The sequence below is a fragment of the Bubalus kerabau genome, chromosome 2, assembly GCF_029407905.1.
Source record: "Bubalus kerabau isolate K-KA32 ecotype Philippines breed swamp buffalo chromosome 2, PCC_UOA_SB_1v2, whole genome shotgun sequence".
Lineage (NCBI taxonomy): Eukaryota > Metazoa > Chordata > Mammalia > Artiodactyla > Bovidae > Bubalus > Bubalus kerabau.
This window is the reverse complement of record NC_073625.1, coordinates 200,683,363-200,701,297: the sequence shown is the minus strand read 5'-3', so window position 1 is coordinate 200,701,297 and position 17,935 is coordinate 200,683,363. Positions and strand designations below refer to the sequence as shown.

Here is a 17,935-nt window from a genome sequence, read left to right as displayed (position 1 = left end):
CAACTGCTGCTGATCCAGGGTGAGGGTGGAGCAAAACCCCACAGAGCTTTCAGGTTGCCTTTTTCTCGACTCCTTGTTCATTTGGTGCTGATTGATCTTCAACTATTTCCAAAGTCAGTACAAAGTTTGTTCTGACAGTTCTTGTTTTCTGATGTTTCTGTTGGAAGATGAGAATTTAGAGTTGTATATTCTGCCACTCTGCTGATGCCATTCTCCTTTCTTTTAAACAAGAAAATTCTGTTTAATATTTAATAGGAATAACAAAAGTATTATCTTCTTAAATTAAAATTGTCCACTTAGTGTTATTTCAAATAGTTGCTATGCATTTGTTTTACATCTGAGTTTCATTATCTAATTTAATAATCTGAAAATATTATGTTGAGAACTAAATATGCCTATTAAATCATTAGAATGTAGACAGATTAACAATAGAGAAAAAGAATAATTATTAAATAAACAAATTTCCTACATTTATTTGAGCACTAGCTCTTAAACCTAAACGTGTGGTCCTAGATTTTCGCCATAAATAACTGACTTAGCATATTGTTCACCTGATTCTTGAGATAATGTAATACTCTCTGTGGCTACTGTTTTCAGAGACAACACTGTTATTATCCTTTGCCCTAACTGTATGTCAGCACATGAATATGCTTAATTTATAGACTTTTTTTGTATCATTCACTTTGAATGGGATTTTAAATTTAAGTAAAACATTTCAGTAGTTATCCTCATTCATTTAAAAACTCACACGGTTTTAGGTGTTTACACTATTCATTTATGCCATATTATCCATCATAACTAAAAATGTGGCTACCCATAGCTTTGTTTTCAAGTTAGTTTAACCAAATATTTTCCCATTACTATTAATAATTTATCACACACACTTGATGATATTTCTCTGACAATTCAGAAGTCAGCCTTTTTAAAATTATGTTGTACTTTTCAGAATTCATACCTAGTATGATATGATACCCTAAAATTAGATTTTTTATGTATAAGCTGATGGTACAGTTGAGTAGATATGCTTGTTTATAGCATTATTCTGCTTGCTTTTAATCTAACCAAGTTTAAAATCTTGGTCCTCCCTTACAAAGCAGATGTTTATGTATTAAAAGCACTATTGAAGTCTATTGTAAACCTTCATTTAGCTTGATTTCAACACTGCACAGATACTATAAATGCTCTTAGCTCAACATGACTGCAATAAAAGCTAAAAAGGAGTCCAAATTTAATTTATTCTATTTTTGAAATTTAAACCATCATTATACATATTATGGTTTTAACAAGTTAGATACATAGGTAGAATGTTAATTACAAACGGAAAATACTATATGCTCTTTGTATCCTCATTAAAAACAATATAGCTATGAGCATTTTTTTTTCCGAATCAGGCAAATTTGTTTAATTATGAATGTTGTGAACTCATTTTACAAAGTTACTTACCAATTAATGAGAAATAAATGTGTTATGTAAATTTCAAACTGTAATGGTCACAGGTAATTGATGAACTGTTCCTATAAATATATACATTGTACAATCTTATGCATATATATAGCAACACAAAATTTATACACTATTTATTGTATATAATTTGTATATTTATTTAAAATTTACTCAATAAATATATCGAGTTCATTTTTTGGTTAGTTTACATTAAATATTGAAAACACCTTAAAATCACAATTGTAGTTTTAAAGTTTACTCTGTTGTTAAAATTACTTTTCCAGCAAGTGAAAGGAGCTCTTACTTTAAAACACATTTGTTCTGTTGGATGATTTAAAGGTCTTTGTGTGAGAGTACTTTAATACATTTTCGTGCACGTGGGGGTGTGTGTCTGAGAGAGAGAGGGGGAGGGTGGGAGGCAGGGAAGGGAAGGTCTGAAAGCAACCCATGTATCCTTGTTACAGTTACAGCCGCCTGACAACTTGGTTCAAGGATCAGAACAGCAAGGGAAAACATCATATTAAACTCTCTTGCACCCTCTGTTGTTATTTTTGAGGAACACTACATTTACCTTCCCATGGTTATAATGGCATTAGATTTATTAAAGTCCCTGATAAAATTAATACTTAATTTACTATACTTACCTCCAAACTATGTTGACAGTAAAGGAGCATTTGTTTTTAATTCTTAGGTTATTTTTTTCTTGTGATACAATATGTTTTTATTGTATAACAGCTTAAATGAAAACTGAACTTTTCTGTTTTTCTTTTGATTTCTCCTGGTTACAACCAGTTTTAAGCTCATCCAAGGGTTTCACACAAATGAAAATCTGTACTGGATATAGCACACTGTATATGTAATTTTGCAGAATTATAAATCCTGCCTGTTCTTTTGTAAACCTTTCGATTGTCAGACAGTTTCTTTCCAAAATAAAAATCTAGAGCCGTCCATACTAAGATTAAGAATTTATAACTGTAAGGAACAGATGTTTTCATAAACATTTGCTGTAATTAATTTCAACTAGAGAATTGAAGGAACAAAGCAGTTTTCCCCACTTTAAAACTTTATTACCTTTTCCCCATGCAGCAAACTTGAAGTCTTTTTCTCTAATATTGTTTAGAGAAACGATGGTACTCCTTATTTGGTATGTTTCTGAGAAAGAAAAACTGCTTTTTTTCCTTATTACCATCCTTAGAAGGTTACATTTAATGTGATATATTCATTTCCAAACAGGTATAAAATGAAGGAAACCTTTGTGATGTATTTTGATGACAAAACTTTGGTGTTTACTGAAAATCTCTTAATTATTTGAAGTATTTTATATTTATTGTGATAATATAAGCAGAGGGCAAGAATATACCATTGGTGAGATCTTATGTATTTAAATAATCATAGTCTTTATTTTTGAAGAGGAAAGCTCACACTCTAAATGTATGATATGGTACTTACTCTATACTGCTTGTGGAACGTTTCACAGGAAGTGTCTGCAAGCTGTTAATAACATGTGTTGTAGGAAATTTTCACTTAACAAGATGGAGGGAGACTAATTTTCCTTAAAATTTTTAGTTTATTTATGATAATGCTATTAATTTTTTTTGAAAAGCAAATGAAGTATGTTGTGAGTCATCTTATGGAACCTATGTTTTCAAAGAATTAACAAAATATACTCAACTAGATTGATCTTAAACATTTAAGTGTTTTGGATTATTTTCTTCTATAAAATTTGGCAACACTTCGAATGCTGTAATCATTTTTAAGGTTTTTGTTTAATGAAAAAGAAAAACCTGAAAGTGTATTTTGAAAAAAACGTAGACTTAAAAGTTCAGTAATTGAACTCAGACCACTTTCATTCTTTTAAATAATTTAGGTGCAACAGCAAAGATTTTGAAGAGAACCAACATTTTTGACGTATCTGTCAACTATAAAACATGCAAAGAAAAATAGGCAGCTATCATTAAAATTTCATTTTAGCTTTCAAAAACCATTAATGAGCAGCATAATCATAGTAGCAGGGTACCGTCAATGCTATATTCAATTATTTAAAATAATCTCATTTCCAAATGGAAAGCTCTGTAATTACTATCTGACCTAACCAGGACAACTGTGAGGATGCTCAGTGATACTTTAGAAAGTCCATGTGGGTTAAAAGCGTAAATCAAAGTTGGAGTAATCATTAAATTATGAAGCTTTAAATATCTTAAATGTGAATCTAACCTGATGTTTGAAATTTACATTATAAAAATTAGGAGTATAAAATGTAATCAGATTCTGATCGATTTAATTTGTTTCTAAGAATAAGTGATATATTTAACAGTAGTATCCGTGCTTTCATAAAAATTATACTTTTAAGTATATATTTAAAATTTTAAGTAAAATTAAATTTCTTTCAATAATATATATTTTATATTGTAGCAGTTTTTAAAGCTTACTTAGCAAATTTATTCTATGATCTTTAAAATGATAGGTATAAATTTGTTCTAATCTGATTTTATGAATATGCTTTTATGGACAAGTTTTTCTTCCTAAAAAGTTTGATGTTTCACATGAGGCAGAAATACCTTTAGATGTTGATTTTTTAAACAGGTGAGCTTTTGCCCACAGTTAAAGCATAAAGTTTGGGGAAGACTGCTAAGGTGTAGTAAAAGCTCTTTAGAATGCATTCTCAGTCACCACCCTTCAACTTTCTTGTGTCCCTCTCTGCAAACCAGATTCCTGGAGAGTGGAGCGGGAGGGGCCGAGGGGGAGGGGCCACGTGGGCTGTATGCATGTTCTCTTCAGCTCTTCACTGGACAGGACACCTTAGCAAAGAGTCATTAGTGTCTGAATAAGTGGTTTGCAAGTTTGGGTTTTGTGATTCATAGGAAGATGTCTGTGTTATACTTCATTTGTTCCTATTTGTAGTTACTTTGGTAATATTCCTATCCAAGTTACGAGTAGTGGTCTTAGTCTATATTTTAGTGTCAAAATGAATTTTTGGTTTAAAGGGCTCTGATTACAAAAGCTGTTTGGGGGAGACATAAGGGGATATATGTTTTCTGACTCAGTATACTGCGTGGAGCTGTCACACAGCCGCTTTTCAACTGAAATGTTCAGTTTTATAATCTTCATTATTTCAGTGTTCTTCTTTTCTTTTTTTTTTTTTTCCAGGAGATTCAAATCAAAATGGAAGAACAAGTTCTTTAGACTCTGATGGGACTTTTAATTCCTATAGGTACGTGATGAATACATAGATATAAAATAAGGTAATGTACAAGATACGTAACCTTAGAGGCTTCTAATCTTAGAATAGTAAGGAGCTATAACCTATGTTTTAAAACTGTGACAAATGTAAAGAATGCTGTGGTATAAGATTGTCCTGCAGACTTATCAAGTAGGTGGAGTTATTGTAAATATCTGTTGTTATCCTAGAGTAGGATGATTAGAATGAATGCCCATGTGTACATGTATTAAACTTCATTATAATCCATTTTGCTTTTGTTTTTCCAGTATATCTGTTACAATACTAAAGGCTTCCTTTGTTTAAGTTTCTTGCTAATACAGAGTGTATAAAATGTAATGCGCAGTTGCATTGAGTGCTATTGTTAATGTCCTGTTTGGCTCCTTTAACAAAATACCTTATAAATATTGGAGTTACCCAGTCCCTTCTTTGAGTGCTGAAGTGTAATAGAAAGCTTGGAATTGACATATTAAATAATAGGTAGAATCTTCTATCCAAACATGTTAATCACACCTAAAAAGTAGACAAATATAAAAGATATTCACTTCTTTATTTATTGACTGCACTGTGTGGCTTGTGGGACCTCAATTCCCTAAGCAGGGGTTGAACCAGGGCCCCAGCAGTTTGAAAGGGCAGAATCCTAACCACTAGACCATCAGGGAACTCCCTGTAAATGGTACTTAAGTAAGTGCTCATTTGGCATGTAACTGAGGAATGCTAAGATGATAATACATGTGAAATATATGGTAGAAGTATCATTTTAGATATAAATACTGTTTTAAAAAACCCAAGACAAAAGGAAAATAAAGATGTATTTCAAAGGATGGGAAGTCCATATGTATGCATCGATTTTATTGTTGAATTTCACAGCTACTTTTGTAGTTTAGCTAATTATAATAACTAATGGACATAAAGTTAAGAGAAATGTGTTAATACGAAGGCACAGTGTTATCTTGTAGTTTATTTTGTTCTTGAGTAGTTTGAAGATTAAAGTATCTTAGTATTATTGAATGATAATTGTACTTTGAAAATGAACTCCTAATGCAAGTTTGCACAATAAATACTAATGTTGTTAACTAATATGTTTTAATCAATGCCTGTCAGTGCTGTAATGTTAGGATATTAACTTATTGTTGTAATTAAAAAGGCAAGATAGAAAGCTCAGGTAGCACAGTATATAAAACGAGCTTTTAGTAGTTGGCAGGCCAGTGCTGTTATTAAATAGTATTATAGTATTTAAGGTGTGAAATGAATATTTTCTACTGAGTAGGCAATAGCTCTTACAGTATAATGAGCTTACTTGTGAATTTGACACTTGGGTTAAATGGCAGACTTCATAGAAGCACAGCTCTAGGGTCTATTTTCATATCAGGTTAACTGATTAAACCTAGGAATTGTTGCAGAATCATACTACAGTGGCAACAGAATTGTCAGTAAAGTTCAAAAATGAAAATTATTTTTCCATTAATATCAGAGCTCTTTAAAGCAAGTAGAAATAGTTAATTAGAAAAATGTGAATATGTCAACCCTCAAATATCCTTTAGCCTAACACATCTACCTTTGTATTTAGACCATCTCAGAAATACTGATCTTGCTTCACAGATAATTCTGACTGTCAAGCTAGTACCAGGATACTCAAGCTATATATGCTTGTGTCTGGGATAACAATTAGCTTTATTTATTTATTTATTTATTTATTTTTAACAATTAGCTTTAATTTGTTATCTGTAGAATGGACGTTATAATGTCTGATCTGCTTCTTTCTCACAACTGTTTTAAAGGTTGAGATAGAATTACATAAGATAAAGGCTTTGGAAAATCTTAATGCACAGCTGTGGATTACTATTACCCATCTATTATGCTTACCTCGGGTGAATGGGCAACTTGCTGCCCTAGTGTTCACTGAACCGTCCGTGTGTGTACCCCTTTATGGCATATGATGAGGTTGTGTTAGCTTCTGAATTCAGTCTTGGTCACCTAAGTCTATATTCTCTCTGTTATTGGTTTACATTATTGTGGTCTTAGATTGTCAGTTGTAAGAGGGCATAGCCTCTTTTTCTGTTGTGGTTGTTTTGTTTTCTGTTTGTTAATATTACCGCAAACATAGAATGTCGGTTCATACCCTGACTCCACATGGAAACTCTGGACAAGTGTTAGTCTCAGTTTCCTCTCCTTGAATGTGGGATTAATAAAGCACATTTGTTACAAGGCGTTAATGGGTTATTCTTATGTGCCAAACGCTGAATCAGTATTGACTGCCTTTATCTTCCAGTCCGCGTCATCCTCATCATTGTCCTCATTGTTAATCTTCTGAAATTGTAGAAGATTTTTATAGTGTGCTAATATAGAGACACCAAAAGGAAGATTTAAAAGCAGTATGTCCTACAGGAAAATAACTGAAGTTTTCAGCAGAAAAGAGGCTACTGTGTGCTGTGTGCCAAGTCGCTTTAGTCCTGTCGGACTCTGCAGCCCCACGGACTGCAGCCTGCCAGCCCACTGTCCATGGGATTTCCCAGGCCAAGAGTATTGGAGTGGGTTGCCACGCTCTCCTACAGGGAACCTTCACAACCCAGGGATCAAACCGTGCCTCTTTCCTGCTCGGTGTTGGGACGTGGGCTCTTTACCTCTAGTGCCACCTGGGAAGCCCAGAAAGAGACTGAGAGCAAGCTAAACCCAAGGCTCAATAGTCTGTCTCAGATGCATAGTCCAGGTTGGCTTTGTGTAATAAGCTTGTACACATAGTGGAGATAAAAGGAAGATGTTTTATTACGGATATTGAAGTTCAGGGGTAGGTTTTTGGAATTTTGACAAATGTGAAATTTGCAGTCAGTGGGCCCTGACAACAGCCCCATGCGCCTAATGCTCATAGGTTTGTTTTCAGAGGCTCTGAGGTTTCACTTTGGATTTGTGTCTCTAGTGGTTTTGCCTCATTGATTCAGATAGCATACGGCTGCATTTAACTCCTAAGGCACCAGTAGGGTGATTTTATGATGCCTGGGTAATAGACTAAGTCTTTGTTTTGGAAGTTTCTGTTAAAATTTGCTTGTATTCCAACTAGTCTGTAGATGATGTGATAAAATGGAAAGATTAGAAGAATTGAGAGGATATTACTGGTTTATGCAGTGTATCCTGTGCTTTTTAAAGACCAGCGTTAACGTCTTCTGTCATTAAATAATCTTTCTCTGTTTCTTATTTCACCATTAAAACTGAGAGACCCTTGCTCGGTGTGAAAGCATAGAAGTGGTTTGTGTTCACCTTAGTGGCTGCAGCGTGGAGCCACGTGGCGGGGGCCCTCTCCCGCACCCCTTCCTCTTCCCAAGGGCAGCTGACCTTCTCCTCTCCAAAGAGGCGAGCCCCTTGCCAGCGCATATGACTACAGACTATTACATTAATCTGTTTAGCTGTAGTACCAGCTGCTTGCATGTTTTTAATTATCTTATTAGATGGTATAACAGTGACCTATGAAATAAATTGAAGGTGAACATTTTTAAGTTTTCCCTTTTTTACCCTATGTTTCTAAATATCTTTATTGATCAAATTATGATATTCTGTAAAAGCTCATTAAAAGTGTATATGGTTTTTGAGTCAATGTAATGCTATTTAAAGTATAGTATTATAATTACCAGTATAAAAGTAACATCACTTTTGCCTCATTTTTTATAAGATTTAGGTTGTGTTTATGTGGCCACAAATTCACATGAAAATTTGTTGCTTTAAGAGTCAGTTTAGAGAAAACTCAGACCAGTTATTGGCATTCTCTGGGAAACTCAAAATATTGCTTAGATTTCAGACAACATCTTGACATTGTATAAATGGCATAAGATGAAATATAAATTATTGTAGATTATTTTAAAATAAATTTGTCTATTTAACTCTGATTTTTTTTAATTCTTTGTATTCAGTGGTAGATCATCTAGCTGACCCTAATTATTTTTACAATTTAATCTCACATGGTATTATTTCTGAGTGTATTTTCCCAAGCTGCAGCATTAGAAAAAATGTATTATCTTCTGGATTTTGGCAATTGGATACTTTTCAAATAATACTTAAATAGAATGTTGACTCCAAGAGACACAGTTCAAAATAATAACCACCAGCGATTGTTCAGTTATAGGCAATCAATAAAAATTATAATAATTTAGTCAGAAGCTCTGATGTTTAATTAAAAAGCAGGTAGTTGGATGCAAAAGGGGGCTGCAAAATACTTACATATGTCATTTGAATTAACAGATCCTACGGCTGGCATGATGTAGTGACTTGAGCCTTGAAAAATTTATAGTCTTTGAATACTTTACAAACTACACATTATTTGTTTTTTTAATTAAGAAATATTCAGACTTTTTGGCTTCTGTAGTTTTTTTCCTCTAACGAAAGATTAAGTTTCATATTTCAAAAGGACTTTTGTTAAATAAGGGAAAAGTTTCCTCTTTATATATTTTATTTTCTTTTTAAGGAAGGAAAATGAAAAGCCACTTGGTGCTGAAGTACTGGCGTATTATTTCTTGATATTGACCAGAGCTTCCAAGGTTGCCTCCCTTTCTCAATATGGTATTGTCTATAGCTCCTAGAGTCCAAAGTTAAAAGTTTAAGTGGGTTAATAGTTTTTTTTTTTTAATTGGTTTAAGTTGGTTAAAAGTTGTTTTTTTTTTTTAAATATAGTTGATTCAACGTTTTGAATTTAAAAGTTGTCTTTTTCTGAATAAGTAAAGAAAACATTAGTTTGAACTTTCTTCAGTCATTGAGGAAATTGTAAAAATTAGACTTCAGGTTTTATTGCAAAGACATTTATGTGTCCTATTTACATGTGATTAATAATTTGAAAGGATGTGGGAGGTATCCTTACGTCATTTACATTTATTTTTGATATAGTACCTCTCCCCCATTTGTATGTAAGAGGGTCATATGTCTGTTGAAATGGAAGTGAAGCAGTGACTGAAAACGTTAGAACTAATAGAACAAAAGCATACTTTGAATTTAAAATTAGAAGTCTGGGTTATGCTTATACTCTTGGAATGATATAAATTTGTTAATCCATTATTTTTAGGAATATGGAATTACAGAAACATATTGTAATATGTTTTTACAGAAACATAATTGTGAAAGTCATACTGTATTAGTTTGGGCTGTTACGACAAGATACCAGAGACTGGGTAGCTTATAAACAATAGAAATTTATTTCTCACAGTTTAGAGGCTGGAAAGTTCAAGATTAAGATGCTGGTAGGTGTGGTGTTTGATGGAGCCCACTTCAGGTTCATAGATGAAATCTTTTCACTGTGTTCTCTCATGGCTGTAGGGGCAAGAAAGTTCTCTGAGAGCCTCTTTTGTGAAGGGCACTAATCCCATCACTCAGCCCTGAGGACAGTGGCTTCCCAAAGACCCCACCCCCAAACACCATCAGATTGGCGTCAGAATTCAAAGTGTGGACTTGCGGGGCTGCTTGCCCTCCGTAACAGTACACTAAGGAGACGGAACGGAACTCCCGGCCCCCTTCACTCACTCATCTTAAGGTCCTAAGGCCTTGCCGTTTTATCCATTTTTCCAGGACGTAGATTAATAAATAGATAAGAGAACAGGGTCTGGACTGGGGGTTTCTTTCCTGATTCTTAGAACACTTCTTTCCTCACTTTGATGTTATCCTTGTCTTTTGTTGAGAATCTATGTAATCATATGACACTGACTCTTTAAGTTCTTAAGAATAAATGCATAATTTAGGGAAACAAGTTGGAAAAAGCACACAGGTAGAAATAAGACAGACTATCAAGTTTGCCTCTCAGCTCCAGCACCTCTACTGAGTGGTCTTAAGCAAGGCCGTCAAGCTGCCTGCTTCTGGTCACTTCATCTGTGAAGCTGAGTGTTAGCACCTCCTCCGTCATAGAGCCTGTGCGGCTGGACCCAGCTCCTGACATGTAGTGAGTGACAGTGCCAGTTTCTTTCTTTTGTCTCTCTTTTCCAAAATTCCTTTAAGTTTTAATGAAGTTTTTCACCTAACAAAGTTGGCCTTCATTTCAGAAAAGTATTTTTAAAATTCTATATAGTTCTATATAGTAAAAATATATATATAAAATATATCTAAAATTCTATATAGTTCTATAAAGTGAAGGTCACTCAGTCATATCCAATTCTTTCCGACCCTATGGACTATACAGTCCGTGGAATTCTCCAGGCCAGAGTACAGGAGTGGGGAGCCTTTTCCTTCTCCAGGGGATCTTCCCAACCCAGGGATCGAACCCAGGTCTCCTGCATTGCAGGCGGATTCTTCACCATCTGAGCCACAAGGGAAGCCCCATATAGTTCTATAGTGGCAATAAATGAGTATTTAAGGATAATATCTACAGTTATCTGTAAAAGGTCGGATCTGTAGATAGCTACAGTTATCTATAGATTATAGAGGAAGAATATTTAGAAAACCGATACTTCTATGAAGCCTAACATTATCAAATATTCTTAGTTCTTCTTTTCATATGTGCTCAAGTAGCACAGTTAAATGATAATTTCAGAGAGTACAAAATTAATCATTTTATTTTTTGAAAACCAAAATCAGAATATTACCTTTAATTCTTATCTCCATAATAGAACCACATTTGAGAGAAGAAGAAAAAAAATCACATTTTAATGACGAAGTATATCCTCTTCAAGCAGCTTTATTATTTTTTATGGCCATGGAACTGGTCAGTAGTGCCGTTTCTCTCTCACATATTATCTGTCTGAACTAATCACTGATCACGTGAGGCTCTGAAAATAGGTAACCTTTCATTTAAATTACTAACTGGTTTATTTGCATTTATAGCCTCAGATTAACATAACCCAAACTGACTTGATCATACATGTTAACAGTTTGAGTTCCTCACCTTCAGAAGCCCCTTCAAGCCCTTTTTATTGTCTGTAGCCAGGCTTTGGGGAATTTTTTTTTTTTTCATATTTATTTACAAAGTTAGCTGCAGGCTCCAATCATCCAAGGCTGTGTAAATGTTTATCTTTGAAAAGACAGGCATACATTTGAAATATGGGAGTAAGCTGCTCTGAGTCAGCCTCACTGTGAGCCCTGTCCCCTGGAAGCACTTAAGTTTCCTCCTGGGTTCCTGGTGGAAATGCCCCGTCAGCCCCACTGCCACCATCTGTAATGTATATTAGCACTCTGCGCTTTTTGGGGACGGGGAGATTCAGTTAAATATTTGATCAATAATGTTGAACTGTGTTATTGAACTCTTAACTTGAGAAAATAATGCATAGAATTAGGGTTTAAAAGTGAAAAGTTATATATATTTTTAAACACTCTACAAATAGCTTGCTTATATCCTTATTGATACATTATATGATTCGTTCATTATACTGGTTAATTTCTGATGTTTGATTTGATGGACAATGTCTAAGTCTCAAAGATATAATTTAAGGATGAAATTTACATAGAATATTTCAATAAAAATTAGTATTTAACATTTCTCTCTTTTCTGTATCAGATTACCTTGCCTTTTGAGGGAAATTGGCAGTGATTAATAATCCTATTTTTTATTATTACTCCAGAGTGTTCACAAGTGCTTTCCTGACTTGTGTGTGTGTGTGTATGTATGTGTATGAAGGTTTGCTGTTACAGTGTGAGAGCTAAATATCTTCAGTCAATCTGCAGTTCATTATTCTCCACCCATTATAGGCCAGCCAGTGAGCTAGACCCAGAGAGGGACACAGAGCCTGCCGTGGTGCACTCACCACCTAGGCCGGGAGGCAGGCTTGCCCGCAGCTAGCATAGATGAAGGCTGCTGTAACAAGGGCAGGCGTCTCACCAAGAACTCGGGGAATGCCAGGTGGCTAGCTGCCAGCGAGGCTCGGTGGTGCTTAGGAGGAAGGTGTGTTTGCTAGACATAGTAGAGGAACAGGAGTTTTCCATGTGGTGAACAATATGAACCAAGAGTCTTTATTTTTTGTTCTAGCAATGCATTCTTAGGGGTTTGGGCCACTCAGAATGGGTAGATTCGATTGGCCTTATATTTGTCAGTGACAGTCTCCTGCGTGTGCATTTACATAGAACTGTTTCATTGCAGTGACATTTTTACTTTGCAGGAACTGCTATTTTGACAATACTGAAGTTTTAGATTTCAGTGTATCCTAGATGTTTGATATTATCTAAAGCAGTGATCAAAAGTTTTAACTGGGAGTTGAAAATGTGACTCTTGCACAAAGTTGTATGAAACAGTTGATAGTGATATAATTGAGAATGAATATCATGTGCCTAGAAATAAAGGAGAAGTCAGTAAACCTGCTGTGGAACAGAAACTGGCCATCTTAAATGTAAAAGATGTCCTAGTTCCATCCCAACACACAGGCCTCGTTCTCATTCCGGGGTCGTAGAGGCCCTGTTCTGAGATAGATGTAGAAGTAGTTTAGTCTGCTTGACATATTCTCAAGGGGTTTCAAAGACTATGTTTCCACTTCCTTGTTTAATGTTAGAAAAGTAATTCGGGTGACGTGCCCAAGTCTCTGAACCCGTAGAAACGCGACAGGGTAGTTAGCTCTCGCTCCAGCTCCCAACCTGCTTCCAGGTCTGAGGCTCCCTTGGGTGGCAGAGGCCCACTGTCACGGAGCCAGACCCAGCGCTCCGGCAGTTTGGATTTTGTTCTGCTATAGGAATCAGTTTATAGTCTCCAAAGTAACTCCTTCACTTTTCATGCTCTCCCGCCCTCACCTCACCTCAGGGCCACCCCCAGAGCCTGCATCTCTCCTTTGTATTCTGTTTGTAAGTTGAGCAGGGGCCAGTTTTCTTTTTACTGAGAGATTTGGGAGAGGGTGGATGGAGCAGGGTAAGTAAAGCCAGAGGGGTCTGTGTGGCATTTTGAGCTCTGGTCCCAATCCATGTTTCACCCTGAGCTGCTGGTGGAGCCTTCTCCCTAGGGAAGCAGCCCATTTACCTGCCTCTGTATTGCTGCTGCTGCTGCTAAGTCGCTTCAGTCATGTCCAACTCTTCGTGACTCCATGGACTGCAGCCCACCAGGATCCTCTGTCCATGCGATTTTCCAGGCAAGAGTACTGGAGTGGGGTGCCATCGCCTTCTCCGCCTGTATCGCTAAGTACCATTCTTAATTGTAATATTTTTAAAAGTTCTGTAGAAAACAAATGAAAATTTTCTTCTGGTGCTGAGTTTCAGTCTTAAAGTAGCATTTCACAACAACTTTATGAAAATATTCCATTTGTTCATTATGTGGTCATATAATTAATTTTTTTTAATTTTATTTTATTTTTAAACCTCAAACACTGTATTAGTTTTACCAAATATCAAAACGAATCCGCCACTTTTTGTGGCATTCATTTGGAAATGCCTGAGTTAGTGAGCGTACAGATTAACATAATAGCAACTAGCAAAGTAACAAAAGGTCTTTTGTAAAGTCAAGACTAAATTTGGGTTCTTTTGAAGTATATGAACTTTCAAATAACATAAAATTTCAGCAGTGGCGAATACATCTGCACATCAAGCAGCCCCACGCAACTAGTGGTTCCTGTATCGGACAGTGAAACACGAAGTCCTTCAGGACGATAACCACACACACGTTTCGTTTTGTAAAGTAACAACTACAAAGGCTCAAGGGATGTAAAGATAAATACGCACGTGACGCACACTCAGACAGTGCTGCTGGGGAGAGAAGACAGAAGTGCCCGAACAGTCAGACAAGACAAACACATTAGGACTTTTTCTGAAGCATAATCTAATTTGAGCAAGAAGGTCATGAGAAAACTACTCATCTTCCACTGATGGGGAGCAGCTGTTTTCAAAAATCGGTGATAGAAGTACTGCTCCCACTGGTGTTGCATGGGAAGCAGCGTGCAGACTGGAACCGTGTCTCCACAGCCTGATTCCTTCACTTCAGTGTCTTCCCAATGTCCAGTGTTAAAAACAGCGATCATCCCTCTTCTTTGGAAGTGCAGCAACGTGTCATTTATTTAGATATCAGATTTCTAGTAGCTTCACCCAAGGAGGATGTAATCAGAAACTTAGGAACGGGGAGAAAATGATGAAATAGAAATGAGTTTGTTCATTTAGACAGAGTTAGTCACAGGGAAGTCCTTCCTTAATATGCTTCCATTTACCTAATTTCTCATTTTTTTTAATAAAAAAAGGCTAGTACAGTTTATGTTGTTGAAATAGGCTAGAGTGTATGACAGTTCAAAGTCTAGTTTGTTGTCTTTGTTTTAAAAAAGACAAAATGTATACCTGTGGCTGATTCATTTTGACATTTGGCAAAACTAATACAATTTTGTAAAGTTTAAAAATAAAATTTAAAGAAAAAACATAAAAAAGACAAACCGAGCAAGTGACAGAGGGGTGCAAATTTAGGATTTCTAAAAGCTAACATATCATTTTACAAATCAGTAGCTGATCCCCTGACAATCATGGCTATGAGAGAAATGCCACTAAAAATGGAATGGGAAACTCCAAAAGCCAAGAAGTGTTGAGTTAGTTAATGTAGAAGCAAATGGCCATCCATTATCCAAATGTATATAACATCTGGACAAAAATTTCTATAAGTTTTGAAATGTTTTGATACTTTCAACATTTTTGAGTTGAGAAAAAAATCACTTATATGGCATATCTTGGCCTTTCATCATGCTGGGTAAATTAGGTATGCAATCATGAGTTTTTCTTTTTTTTTTAATCTATAAGTAAGTGATGTTTTCTAGTTTTTTTCACCCTTGAGTAGGGTTATTTCCTTTTCCGGGGGTCCATGTAAAATTGTTTTCCTAGTTATGTTAGTCTAACAAATTAGAAAGCACACAGTGACCTTAAACTAAAGTCTATTTGATCACATGGCCCGCTGATTTTGATTTTAAATGGTCATTTCCTGGATGTTGGAGCCAGTCTCTTGCTGAGTATGGTTAGGTTATGCTCATAGTTCGAATCTTGGGTCTAATTCTTTCCAGGATCACTTGTTGTTCGTAACTTGTAGATGGACTGTAGATGTCAGCATACACTTGACCGTCTTTCTAGCTTCCGTGGTCGGGGCACAGCAGGCGTCTGTGTGAGGGGAGGGGGAGGACGCAGGAGCGGAGGGTGGGGCAGAGCGGAAGCGCAGGCAGCGAGGGGCAGCGGGCTGAGAGACGCAAGGGAGCGGAGCAGACTTACACGTGTAACTGGTTTTACTTGGAGTGCCTTCTCCTCTGTGTTACCTCTTACAGAATCATCTTGGTTTTTGAAACCGTTTGTCTTGTCTGACTGTTCGGGCACTTCTCTCTTCTCTCCCCAGCAGCACTGTCTGAGTGTGCGTCACGTGTGTATTTATCTTTACATCCCTTGAGCCTTTGTAGTTGTTACTTTACAAAACGAAACGTGTGTGTGGTTATCGTCCTGAAGGACCTCGTGTTTCACTGTCCGATACAGGAACCACTAGTTGCGTGGGGCTGCTTGAATTTAGGTTTAAATTAACTAAAATAAGGTATATCACTGTTCAGTTGCACTAGCTGTATTTCACCTGCTTAGTAGAGTATTATATCTGACAGTCCAAAACTGTCACTAACTCAGTTCTTCATTATCTACCATGTGGGTATTGAGTTGGAGGCTCAAACTTTCTTGAGTCACAGTTAAATCCAAAACCGCATCAAAGCTTGATCGTAAGTTTATTTTAACGAACTGCCTCACCCCAAACTGCCTGCTGCCTTTGTTTCAATGGAGTCGCATCGCATGAGAACATTTTCCACCTAGAAATATAAAGAAATCCATTTTAGGCTTGTGAGTAATTGTGAGTTGTTTTTATGTGTATTTCTATATGTATAAGTAATATGCCCTGATGTTTCATTATGAAGGGGAAAAAAAGCTTTAAATAAAAGTAAGTTTTTAAAAATTCCTGATACAGAAAGCAAAAAAGCCAGTACAATTTCTAATTGCCTTTTAGAGTCTCCGAGTTCCCTCATTACCTGTGATTTAAGCTAAAAATGAGGTAATTACAGATCACATCAGTGTTTATCTGGTTGATCCCGACACCTGCAGTCCTCAGTAGCTTACCCAGATCTGAGGCCACACTTAGAGTCTGATGCTGCCATTCCTAATTTATGCTTCTCCCATTTCCTTTGATTTTTAAGTTACATGTTCCTTGTTCTATTTCAATAGTATTTTAAAAACTATACCTTTAAAATGTTATAAAGACATACTTTTAATGTGGATATTGGAATCATGGTACAGTCCTTTAATAGAAATCTTTCCCTAACATACTTCTATGCAGATTAAAAATTTGTGTCCTTTTTCCCTTTGCATTTGATAAAGCAAATATGGTCATAATTAATACGGCAGTCTTTCCACATTTTGGCATGCATTTTCAGTTCAGTTCAGTTCAGTCGCTCAGTCGTGTCTGACTCTTTGTGACCCCATGAATCGCAGCACGCCAGGCCCCCCTGTCCATCACCAACTCCCGGAGTTCACTCAGACTCACATCCATCGAGTCAGTGATGCCATCCAGCCATCTCATCCTCTGTCGTCCCCTTCTCCTTCTGCCCCCAGTCCCTCCCAGCATCAGAGCCTTTTCCAATGAGTCAACTCTCCGCATGAGGTGGCCAAAGTACTGGAGTTTCAGCTTTAGCATCATTCCTTCCAAAGACATCCCAGGGCTGATCTCCTTCAGAATGGACTGGTTGGATCTCCTTGCAGTCCAAGGGACTCTCAAGAGTCTTCTCCAACACCACACTTCAAAAGCATCAATTCTTCGGTGCTCAGCCGTCTTCACATCCAACTCTCACATCCATACATGACCACAGGAAAAACCATAGCCTTGACTAGACGGACCTTTGTTGGCAAAGTAATGTCTCTGCTTTTGAATATGCTATCTAGGTTGGTCATAACTTTCCTTCCAAGGAGTAAGCGTCTTTTAATTTCATGGCTGCAGTCACCATTTGCAGTGATTTTGGAGCCCAAAAAAATAAAGTCTGACACTGTTTCCCCATCTATTTCCCATGAAGTGATGGGACTGGATGCCATGATCTTCATTTTCTGAATGTTGAGCTTTAAGCCAACTTTTTCACTCTCCACTTTCACTTTCATCAAGAGGCTTTTTAGTTCCTCTTCACTTTCTGCCATAAGGGTGGTGTCACCTGCATATCTGAGTTATTTAAACCATTTTACATCAGGTGCAGTTTTCTTCCTGTGGTTCCACACCTTTAGATATTCTTCCCATCTAATTCTGATCTTGTCCAGTTTAAAGATCACCTTTCCTTGGCCTGGCCTTTAGTCCTGCTCTTAGTCTGGTCAGACCTCAGAGACGAGACGGCCTTGGCTGACTGCCCACCGCTGAGAGCTCCTGTG

The 17,935-nt window shown here is 36.5% G+C and overlaps 1 protein-coding gene across 15 annotated transcripts in view; it reads left to right on the top strand.

The window, feature by feature from the left end:
* Nucleotides 1-17,935, top strand: part of TBC1D5 (TBC1 domain family member 5) — a 590,389-nt gene that overhangs the window by 293,093 nt on the left and 279,361 nt on the right. For all 15 annotated transcript variants that reach the window (XM_055570013.1, XM_055570012.1, XM_055570015.1 and 12 more), the window contains one exon: nucleotides 4,591-4,654. In XM_055570013.1, the coding sequence (XP_055425988.1) occupies nucleotides 4,591-4,654 (64 nt within the window). The remainder of the gene's footprint in view (nucleotides 1-4,590; nucleotides 4,655-17,935) is intronic.